Source organism: Eublepharis macularius, chromosome 13 (genome assembly GCF_028583425.1).
Source record: "Eublepharis macularius isolate TG4126 chromosome 13, MPM_Emac_v1.0, whole genome shotgun sequence".
Classification (NCBI taxonomy): domain Eukaryota; kingdom Metazoa; phylum Chordata; class Lepidosauria; order Squamata; family Eublepharidae; genus Eublepharis; species Eublepharis macularius.
Window position 1 is genome coordinate 51,343,468 of NC_072802.1, and position 12,202 is coordinate 51,355,669.

The window sequence follows — 12,202 nt, forward strand, 5'->3', positions numbered from 1 at the left end:
TCAAAAGTGTTGACATACTCATCCATGGGATCATTTGTACACCCAAGAGCGACAATGTCTGTGCCAATCAAAACTTGAATGCTCAGGCTTGTCTCTTGGTTGGCTTCAGTTAAGGAAGTCATTTGAACTGTGGCATCTGGAAAATGTTGAGAAATTGATATGTGTGATTTTTAGATGCCACAATTAAGAATTGAGACCTCTCAAAGTGGATTTTCAAATATGGCATACTAGGACTTAAGGAGTCAGAGAGGAGAATTTTAATGACTCTGTTCCCCCCTACCCACCCCGGTTCAGTTAATATCTTGATTTTTATTCCCATGCTCTTGTATAGTCATTTAATGTCTCCAAAACACAGCAGCAAATTCAGAAACTCTGTTCTTTCCCCCCTAACATCTGTTAAGACAAAGCTAGTTTAAGTACTGGCAATTACCCTCTGTAAAATGACTCTAGTAGACTTGGACAGCTTTGCATGATCACTAAAAAGGCAGAATGGTTGCTTCATCAGTTTACTCAGAACTAGTATACTCCTGTCAAATTCAATAAATTGCTGTTTGGGGAGAGAACTGATTGCATGGTGTGACTTATCTGTGACATTCACAAGCATGGAAATCAATCAGGGGAAAGAGGTTTAGACTGTCAAATGGACTGAGAAGGGTGGAAGGGCATGTAGAATTTGCATGGCAAAGTGAAGCAGTATGCATGGCAAGGACATAATGGAGCATGATATTTAAAACTTTTTATGAAGTATATGTGCCACATTTTGTAGCGTATGATGCAGAAGGTTGTATTTGTTCAAGAGGACAGAAACAAGTACAGGCAAGAAACTGATCAGAAAAAGAAAAAAGAGCGTATTAGAGAACTGACCTGGAGAAAAATTGGAGGGTAGAAGGAAGCATCTGTTTGAACTAGTAATTTAGAAGAGGCTTTTAAAATTAGATGTGTTGGTAAGGAAGCTTTCTTGCTGAAGTTAGATCTTGGAAAGTTTAAATGAAAGGAAGAGAGAGGATAACTTACAGTGAAAATTCTTGGAGCAATCATGTTTTCTTACGAGCATTTAGCAAGGGAATTTGGCAAAAGTTTTCTGAAAGTTCATGTATATAATGTTTATCAGATCACATCTACCTCCAACGTTTGTGCCTTCACAGAGTTTTAAATCATTAATGAGGCAACACTTCCCTCTGGAAAAGACAGCTTATTCTGATTCTTCCTCAGCAAGTCTTTTTAAGGACCAAGTGTCAAAGAAACCATTTTGGCCTCTAAGAGAAATCTTTGAGGCCCAAGCCCCACCTATGGCTCTGTTTTAGTCTTATGAGGGAAGAAGCCCTTGTTTTGAAATGAGGCTCAGTTGGGTCAAGGCCATAATAATGCTTTCTTTTCTGCACTGGTGTGATTCCTGTTAATCTAACAGGTTGTTTGTCCTCTGTAGTTTTTTACCTGTTACAGAGTTGCTATCATCCTGCTTCCATTCAGTATGAAGAATGAGAGGAGAATGACCTTCTCTGTATAGTGCAACCTTGCTTCTGTGACCCTCCTCCTCCACCCCTGCATGGAGTGTGTGTGCACACCATGAATTCTAGAGACAATACCTCCTTTGTTGATTGATCTCATTGGCTGCTCTTCTGTTGATACAAGTTCTGTTGATCCATTCCACCAGAAGTTATGAAGAAACAGAGAAGTGCAGAACTTATAAATACAAGCAAGATGCAATTCATTATGATGGGCATCGGTGTATATTGCTTTACTTAGAGGAATGTATTTCAACCACCCAAGAGTGCTTGACAGCATATTCTAGTTTGGTCATGGTTTAAGTAGGGTAGGTTTTGACTCATTCCACAATATCAATGGATGTGGAGGCTTTCATGACCACAGAAGCAGGGGAACTGGTTGGTTTTCGTGCATATGTAAAACAGCTCTCTGTTTCTGTAAAAACTGCTTTTCTGGGAATTAGAATCTTGAGAGACTACTACCAAAGACCATCCACAAGAGTCATAAACATAATAGATTAATACATGCTTATGAGAAACTTTTACCTATTAGATTTTTAAGTTCAGGATTGCATGCTGGTGTTTTACGTTTACATTTTTGCAATACCATGTTCATTGTAGGGAGTAGAAAGCAGCAGTGAGTTTGGGTCAAAGCAGGAGGGCTGTTTAAATTAATATGGCCCATCATAACTTCACTAATATTCCCAGAGTGTTCTTCATGATTTAACACATGGTACCTGTTCACTTGGAAGAAAAGAGTGAGAAAGTGTATTCATATAAGAGTAATAGCTCATTTCAGGTTCCAAATTATCAGATAAATCTTTATGATGAATGCCAAGAAACTACCGTGTCAGAGCCTCTTTGAGTAAGTTCATTAAATCTTTTTATTCACAGGTTCCATTACAGCTTATAGAAAATGTTGAATGCCGGGACATATTTCAGCTTCACTTGACTTGTAAGGACTGTAAAGTTATCAGGTATGTGTAAATTACCTTGGAGTTAGACAGTGGGTTTTTTTTTAATAATTATGGATTGTTCTCTTTCAGGGCAATGTTTTGTTATCAATACTGATCCAGTAGAACACTTTACAATCCAATTCAACTGTGGCAGAATAATGAATTCTCAAGGTCTACCCAGTCTTGAAAGCCTTATTGGGGCGGAACTAAAACTGTGCTGGGTAATAGGACAGGTCCAAAGCATATGTATGAAATCTGCTTTACTGGAGGAATAGCCACAACATTAGTAGACCCTGGATGAATATAATAATATAATAATAATAACATTCGATTTATATACCGCCCTTCAGGACAACTTAATGCCCACTCAGAGTGGTTTACAAAGTTTTATTATTACCCCACAACAATCACCCTGTGAGGTGGGTGGGGCTGAGAGAGCTCCAGAGAACTGTGACTCACCCAAGGTCACCCAGCCAGCTTTCGTGGAGGAGTGGGGAATCAAACCCAGCTCTCCAGATTAGAGTCCCATGCTCTTAACCACTACACCAAACTGGCTTTTGGGCCAACTTTTTGGGCATTAAGTATAATTTGTATATAGTTTTTGCAAAATTTTCATTTAAATTAAAAGATACAAACTTTGAGCTGTCTCATTTTCTTCATACCTTTGGAAGTATAGTTCTTGGGGCCATGCCATCCGTTTATTTGAGAACCTAACTAAACCCCTCTTTCCCACAAAGATTGTGGGTTGGATCCAGCCTGCTTTTTTGCTCAGTCTCATCAAATTCTCCTCATATTACCATTTCTATCCTATGTGGCTTTTATCCATGCAGTACCATGATCTCCAGTATAACCTTTTGGTTGTCAGAAGGGATCCCCCTTCCTCCCTTTTTCACTAGTAGAAAAGCTAGTTTGATCAAAGATCCAAAGAAATGGCCCTCTGTATAACGCAATAACTCAAAGACCATAATTCCTGTATGGACAATTTGATCAATTTCTTTGCTAGATATGTTTTTAATGCAAGAAAAGATAGTGACATTTCTTTGCTTGGCTTGGAAAATAATTTAAATAACCATTGAAAAGGAAATAAAGGTTATTCAGAAGGAACATGGAATTAATTTAATACTTTAAAAATTATATCCTGCTTTTCCAAATCCTCAGACATAGTAATACTTATGCTATTCTATGGGTGATAATGTTATACTGCACTTTTAGCATATAGTTTGCTTGCCATTAAATAAGCTCATGAATGTCAGTGTACTTTCTGCTCTTGATTGGTGTGAATATTGGGGCTTGGATCTTGCTTGATGAAAAGTAATAGATTTGAATCTGTTTTTAAATAGGTGTCAGTTTTCTACCTTTGAGCAATGTCAAGAGTGGCTTAAACGGCTGAACAATGCGATCCGCCCTCCATCAAAGATAGAAGATCTGTTTTCATTTGCTTACCATGCCTGGTGTATGGAGGTGTACGCTAGTGAAAAAGAACAGCATGGTGATTTGTGTAGACCAGGTATGAAGGATTTTATTTATTTATTTACATTATTTATAGTCTGCCATTCTCACTGAGACTTAAGGCAGGTTACACAGTGTGAATTAGTGCAGTCGATTTCGAGGACATTTCAATAGACAATATAATAGGGTATAGAAATGAAAGTGTGCAAAGATTTAAACCAATAGAAATCCAATACAGAGTTGAAGAAATGCTGAAACAGAGCATAAGCGATTCTAAGACTGATACATTAAACAACATAGAACTACCCAGTAAGATCATACCCAAAGCAACAGATATCACAGAGTAGCACATAGTAGTAAAGTCTATGGTCCCTAACCTCTACTGATGCATCCCTCGGAGACCACTTCCTTATAGTACAGTCCTCCTATCTGAGTAAAAGGCCCTCTTGAATCATTCAGTTTTGTGTTGTTTGTAGAAAGACAGGAAAATGGGAGCTTTCCTAACCTCTTCAGGTAGGCTGTTCCATAATGTGGAGCCACCACAGAGAATGCACATGTACGGGCAGCTGTTGATTTTGCCCATGTGCAAGGTGGCACCTGCAGAAGGCCCTGTTCAGATGAGTGAAGCTGCTGTAGTAAAACATAGGCATAGAGGCAATCCATAGATATGCCAGTCCAAGGCCATGAAAAATTTTGTATGTGATAGCCAATACCTTGAATTGAGCCCAGTAACCAATAGTAGCCCGTGGAGTGATTATAGTATTAATAGCATAATATTAATTCTTCTCCTAACTCCCAACAATAAATGAGCAGCATTCGGAACCAACTGGAACCTCCAAATTAGTTTACAGGGGTGACCTATGTACAATACATTACAGTAGTCAAGACTGGATGCTACCATGGCATCCTGCCTTAACTTACTTTTCTAGCACTGGATACATTATAGACCCTAGGCTTGTAACTGAGTCTGCAAGGATCATAAGAACTCCATTGAAAGTGGGGAGTACAGTGTATATCCAAAAATATGAATTCACTTGGTACATTTTAGGGCTGTGGTAGACATTTGCCGGTGAGAATATGGGAGCAAAAGTAGGGAGGGGACAACATTTTCCAGCCACCTCCCCCTTTTTGCACATTGCTGTCCATTTGCAGTCATTTCTTTTACCAGTCTGCAGCTTTTGTGCCACTTTTTTAAAAAATGGGCTTCTTCTTAAGGCAATCCTAGCCATTGAGCAATCACATAGGCAGTGTGATGACATGATTGGCATGATGGATATCAGAAAGCCATATCAGAAATAAGGCAAAGTTTCTTGTGCCTTCATTGTTAACGGGTGAATATTTTTGCCTTGTTTGCTGGCCCTCATTAACATCTGCCAAAAACAGAGTACGTATCACCCAAGGCAAAGTTATTTGTAAAATATGGCCCTCTTCTCTCTGCTCTACACTCCATATTGGCTCAGCCCTACAATATATGCATGTAGAAAAATAGTGAAAATAACAAAATGCATAATTTCTGCTGTGTTAGAGAAGCATCCAGTTATAAATGAGTTACATGTTACCTATGCTAACTTCTTGATTTTGCAAATTAAAATTGATTTTAGCAATTATTTTACCAGTCTGAGATTAATTCAGGTCTAGATCAATTCATTGATTGGCTTCCAGATTGTAATCTGTGGCCTTTAAGCATAATCAGGCTGCTACTTACCACCTAATTTTACAGCAGGGTTCTGAAGCTGGGCCTGTGAAGCTGCAGCCTGTTGAGTTAAGGAATGGTGTTACTGGCTTCCATGAGGCTGTCGGACGCTTTGAGAGGAGGCCCAGCTGCAGGAGATGAAGCATTGGCTAATAGATTGCAATAAAGGCGGTAGGACTCCTTAGATGGTGGTAGTAGGGAGAGCCAGGAGCTGGAACTTGTCAGCAGAACTTGTAAGTCTCTGGGCTGAGGCTAAAGTTATCTTTGAGCAGAGAAGAAACTTGGACTAGCTAGAGACCTAACCTTGGAAAAGAAGGTTCCTTTGGTGCCAGTATGCTGGTGGTTTGCTTGGTTGTTCGGATAGACTGAATCCTGTCTCTAATAAATCCTTCCGGTTGTTAAATTAGCTAATGAAATATAGCGCACAGAGCCATGTTTTTGTAGCGCTTAAGGCTTGGAGCTGCAGGGTTTTACTGCTGGCACTCAGTGAAAACTCTGAACTTGATCCACAGTCAAAGAGCATTCATTGTATAGCTGAAACAGTACTTTTTGATTTAGTCTAACAAGTAGCCCAGTTGTTTGCTTCTGACAAAGGCAGGCCTGGCAGAAGAGTGCCAGGAAAAGAGCAATGTTAGATCATATTCCTTGGGAACACCTTCCTTTAGATGCTAAGCATGGCTGTGATCTAACTCCACACATCACCATTTCCTCCAGCACACCCATTATGAAGTGGCAGGTGGAGCAGCATCACTATCTAAGTGAACACCTCTCAGAAAAGTCACAAGAATCATAGGATCACAAGATTGGAAGGGACCTCTAGAATCATCCAACCCCCTGCAAAATGCAGGAAATTCCCAAAATTACGGCCCCACACAGCGACCGTTATTCCATGCCCAGGAGATGGCAAAACTCCATCAGGATCCCTAGCCCAAGTGGCCTGGGGACAATTGCTGCCTGACTCCAAGGTTGCAATCAGCCTTACCCTGGGCATGTAAGAAGAGGCTACAATAACTAAGCACTGAGACTTATTTCCAGTGGCTAGATACAATTACTTGGTTATCCCTTATGATACTGGCAAGGAAGACAGGAACAGGACTGCAAATTCAAAGAACTGCATGCCTGTTTCAGTAAATGCTTGCTTGCAAACGAGCTGGATGTGTGTGGAAGACCTTGCTGAATCAAACTGCCCAGTCTTTGTACCTGAATTGAAATATGATATGATGTAAGTACCAGTCAGACCAGTCCATACTTGGTTTAGCATGTAAAAATACCCTGCTAAAAATGTGAAACAGGCTTCTCCGAGCTTCCATACATTGTGGTATTTGAGAGAGAATAGGCTTAAAGTACTCACTTTTAAATCTTTAGGATTGTCTCTGGTTTCAAGTCCATTGACATCAGTTCTGTGGGGTTCTCCCAAAGCAGGAAAGGTTACATAAAAATCAGTAAAAATCACCAATCAGGAATACTGGATTGACTAAAGTTGATTTAACGAAAAACTTTTTCCTCCTCAGAGGAATACCCCTGGAAAATGCAATTAGAATGCATTTACATTATGTAATCTATGTTGAGACTATTAGAAATGTGTGCAAAAATAACAGATGTGTTGTAGCAGTGGTGCTGTTCTCCAGAGATGACTTCCAAGTGACAGTTCATATATCCTTGCTCTTTGCTTTGTGGGAGGCCTATTTTTGTGCTCATAATAGCACCACAAATGTTTGCCTGCCTCTCCTTAGAATTTTTGCTTGCCACACTTTGGAAAAAGAGAAGTGGCAAGTTAATTATTTTGCATACCTGAGCAGGTCAGAATGTATTCCACAGCGAACTGCACTTCTCTCCATTTTCTAAATGCATGAAGAACATTCAAAGCAGTATCTGGGCTTTGTTTGAGGATTGCCTCTCGCATTGTTTTCTTCCATAATGATGTTCCCTGTAGTCTCACACGTTTTGTGGGAAAGCTGAATACATTGAGGCCATTCCTACTACTTAGGTGGATCAAGGAGCATAATCAGTCTTTTATGAGAGAACCATCATATATATAACACGCTGTGTTCTTTTTGACAGTTAAATTCTGGAAACAAAATGTAGCAATGAGAATTGTGCTCATCTTAGATACCTGTTCTGTTTCCTGGCCTATACACTTTTCTTCTTTTTGAAAATTACAAACACAAAAATAACTATAGTCAAATAAGTAATATAATCAAATTTAAAAGAAGTGTAATAATTAAGGAAATGGCTTTCTGAAGTAGGCTTGCCAGGTGTCTACTGGTGGCAAGTTGCTTCTCTGTTTGGCACTTGCTGGCAGGCCTCCCAGAGATCACCCACCGTCTGTAGACAGCCTGGGCAAATGGCCATGCATGCCCCTGCATGATGATGTCACTTCGAGTATAATGAGAAGGAACAGCATCACGCGAGAGTCAGTTCTTTAAGAAATGTGGTGCGAAGTGTGCACACATTCCTGCACTCTATGTGAAGTCATTGCTTCTAGTGTAACTAGAAGTAGTGTCATCATGTGGGGGGTGGGAGCGTGAAGGAACATCACGTGTATGTATCCCATGCACTCCCTCCTGATGGTTGCCAGGGAGACCTGGCATCTTCATAAGTGACACTTGTTCTTTTTTTGAGTATCATCCAAATGCATGGGCAGGATGAGATGTATTAATTGGCAGCTGCTCAGTTAGCATACTTGTGATAAAAGAACGCAGGTTCTCTACTTCATATATGAGGATGTACTATGTCATCTAAACCTCCCCTGTCTATTACAAACTGAGCTTCTGTTTACTAATGTGCTTGCACCCAGTCTGTCAACGCAACAGTGTAGGTAATTTCTGCATAAATCTAAAAAGATTTGGATCTTATTGTTGTTCATGAAACCGTTAACTATTTTTCATTGTGTGGCTAGCCAATTAAATCACAGGCCATTTAAAGGTAATCACTCAATATGGTAGTGGTGGAGAATGCCCTCAAGTCATAGCCAACTTATGGCGACCCCAGTGGAGTTTTCATGGCAAGAAACTATCAGAGGTGGTTTACCATTTCCTGCCTCAGCAACCCTGGTCTTCATTGGAGGTCTCCCATCCAATTACTAACCAAGGCTGACCCTATTTAACTTCTGAGATCTAACGAGATCAGGCTCACTTAGGCTATCCAGATCAGGGCAATCACTCAATATAGATTGCTTGTAGTTAAAAGGAGTTCATCAGATCTGTTTTTTTAAAAAAAATAAAATAAGAGAAATTGTGCCCTATAAAAAAAAATTAAGTGCTGTTTTGTTCATTTTATACTTAGGGGATCACGTAACATCAAGATTTAAAAACGAGGTTGAAAGGATGGGTTTTGATATGAACAATGCTTGGAGGATTTCCAATATCAATGAGAAGTACAAGTAAGTTCAGTGGATACTTGTAGATGGCTGATCATTCGCTAGATGTTGTTGATGCTGGCATTCTGAAGCAGATCTAGCTGTGATAGAATCTTGGTGCAGACTCTGCAGAGCCTGGCTCTGTTAATAATGTTTAGGTTAGTTTGTTGTGACAGTGGCTCATGTCTAATACTTATGCTTTGTTTTCAGATTTCTGTAACTCTGTTACTTCACTTATCAACTGTCTTATTCTGTTTATTGAACTTACTTACATTGTGTAGAGTTACCACTGAGAGCAGGGTGCACAGCTACGATGTCTGTTGTCAGTTTTGCAGCTTGGCAGTGGTAACTGCACCCTAATGCCTGCCCACTAAACATAAAGGGCTATTAGAAGATCTGATAGTTCAGCATACTCATATTAACCAGGAGTTTTATCTTAACAGCTTTTTTAGTGGTCTGCTTCTGTTCTGAAATTTGTTTTATAGATGGTCTTTATGCTGTTGATGCCCAATAGCTTGTTTTTAATGGCTTGTTGTTTTATATTGTTATATTATTTTAATTGTGAGCTGACTCAAGCAAGTCTCTGAAGAGGTGGCATAGAAATATTCTAAATAAACATACATTTATGACCTTGTTTTTGGTCCTCTGTTGGCCGTAAAGAACTACTAGTATGCAGTAACAAGGCCATTAAGAGCAGCAACAGAATTGGGCTATTGTCTAACACAGGGCCATGCCTGATAATTTGAAGGTGTTGATTACTGACCCTAAATGAGTGTTTGTAAAATAACTCTAAGAAGAAGGTAGTGCTAATAAAGGACAGTGAGACAGCAGAGGGCAACCATACAGCATGATTTGAATGTCAGCATTCATCACTCTGTTAGAGGGGAGTCAGAAGATAAATTCGAGCAGGTCTGTAATTTTCCATTCTGCTGTGTGTATTCGGGACATTGCTTTCACACTGTGGTATATGTTAAAATATGGTAGAGCTATACACAAAATTTGTCCAGAATCTTTATCATTATTTTGTCACTTGAATTTTTCTGTTATGTACTCCTTTTGTGTAGACTTTGCAGTAGTTACCCTCAAGAACTAATAGTTCCTGCATGGATCACAGACAAAGAGCTGGAGAGTGTAGCAAGCTTCCGATCCTGGAAACGCATCCCTGCTGTCATTTACAGGTAAGCTTTTCCATAAAAACAAGTCATCTTGTCATCAAAGGCTAGTTGAGATTTTTTTAATATAGTGTTACAACCCTTTCAATATCTAGGCCCAACTTAGCCCACTGATCTTCAAATAGGCACAAGTGACTTTTGACTTGCCTTTCCCAGGCAACTAACCACCGGTTGCTCTGATGCAAGCAAGATCAGTGAGTGCTCTGGGAAATTTCAGTAGTGTGTATGCATGTGTTATGTGCCATTGAGTCACTTTGAACTTGCTTTAAAATCAGAGTCCTTCAGTGTACCTGAAGATAATTAAGAAAAGGATTGCTGTCCCCATAAATATACTTACTATAATGCAACAGTGTATGCAGTTTCTGATTCTCAGGAATATCCATTTGATTGCTGTATTGTGAGTGTATATATAAGAATGTTACTGCCTTTTACACTAGATAAACAAATTACAACATTCTCATTGAACAGTTAGTTCAGCATAAACAAGCTTACGTTTCAGCGTTTGGGTCCTCTTACTTTCAAAAAATGTTCTTGTTCTTCACTGAACATCTCCCACTTGAGAGGGAGCATGTGCCCAAGCTCAGAGGTCATATTAAATGCAGGTTTGCATTAACAGTGTTTAACACACTGCAAGTGACTAGTTGCATGTTGAACATAATACATCTGAAGAACGTGACAAGTGCTGTCTTACCTCTGCAGTAGCTCATTTGCCCATAACAAGATATTGGGCTTTGGGGATGCATTGATTTTATGAAACTATGTATGGGCTTTGCTTTCCTGATTGTTCTGAACAAAATGTATGTCTGAATTGTTGAAGCTGCTGATCAGCATTAATCTCAGCTGTGCAATGCTGTTACTCTTTCCAGCAGTAAACTGGCAGCTGCCCAATTCTAGATGTCTCTCTATTATATGCATACTTGCCTACATAAAAGCAGATTCAAAGCATAACATGCCGTACGTGGTCATAGAACTTTTGGTTTGATTCTTTGAAAATGTTTTCTCGCGCAGGGCCAGATCGAGGGGGGGCAGGAGGGTAGTCTGCCCCTGGCACCGCCAGGGAGGGGGCGCTGGGAGCAGCTGCCAGCTGCCGGAGCGCGCAGGCGGCAGCATGGGCAGCCTCGCAGCCCCCCGCACTGCCTTTCGCCTTCCCCGCGGGACAGGGGGCGGCCGACTTGTCGCGTACCCCCTGTCCTGCAGGGCAGGCAAAGGGCAGCGCAGCCGCCCACACCATTCACCTGCCCCGCAGGAGAGGGGGCAGCCAGCCGCTCCCTGTCCTGCAGGGCAGGCGCATGGCGCGGGCAGCCTCACAGCCCCCCGCGCTGCCTTTTGCCTGCCCTGCAGGACAGGGGGCGCGCGGCAAGCCAGCTGCCCCCTGTTCTGCGGGGCAGGCGAAAGGCAGCGCGGGGGGCTGCGAGGCCGCCCGCACCATTCACCTGCGGAGAAGCGAAAGGCGCGAGCATCTTCCCAGCCCTGCATGCTGCCTCCGGCGCCCCGCGTGATGACGTCACCAAAATGACGTCATCACGCCGTGCCGGGAGCGAGCACACAAGGCCAGACTAGGGTTGCCCCAGGCGCCAGCAACCCTAGATCTGGCCCTGTTCTCGTGTGCATGTACGCAGCCTTTTAAACTTCTGTATTTTATACTTTTCTGTTTTTAAAATTTTTATATATTAAGCAGATTTTTATGTTTCCTGTCTAGAGATCTGCTGGTGACAGCTCACAATATAAAAACATGTAATAAAATAATAATAAACATTAAATGTTCAAGCCAAGCCTCGCACATACCCAAGGGGCAGCCTAAAACAGTATCTATAAAAGAGAGTCAGTTTGGTGTGAGAGCCAGTTTGGTGTAGTGGTTAAGAGTGCCTGTACTCTAATCTGAAGAACCAGGTTAGATTCCCCACTCTTCCGCTTGAAGCCAGCTGAGTGACCTTGGGTCAGACACAGCTCTTCAGAGCTCTCTCAGCCCCACCCACCTCACAGGGTTATTGTCGTGAGGATAATAATAATCATATACTTTGTAAACCGCTCTGACTAGGTGGTTAGTTGTCTTGAAGGGTGGTATATAAATCAAATGTTATGATTATTAT

The 12,202-nt window shown here is 41.1% G+C and overlaps 1 protein-coding gene across 4 annotated transcripts in view; it reads left to right on the forward strand.

Moving 5' to 3' along the window:
- Positions 1–12,202, forward strand: part of MTMR3 (myotubularin related protein 3) — an 87,439-nt gene that overhangs the window by 53,109 nt on the left and 22,128 nt on the right. For all 4 annotated transcript variants that reach the window (XM_054995908.1, XM_054995909.1, XM_054995910.1 and 1 more), the window contains exons 6-9: positions 2,379–2,461; positions 3,781–3,947; positions 8,868–8,964; positions 10,005–10,118. In XM_054995908.1, coding sequence (XP_054851883.1) covers positions 2,379–2,461; positions 3,781–3,947; positions 8,868–8,964; positions 10,005–10,118 — 461 coding nt within the window. The remainder of the gene's footprint in view (positions 1–2,378; positions 2,462–3,780; positions 3,948–8,867; positions 8,965–10,004; positions 10,119–12,202) is intronic.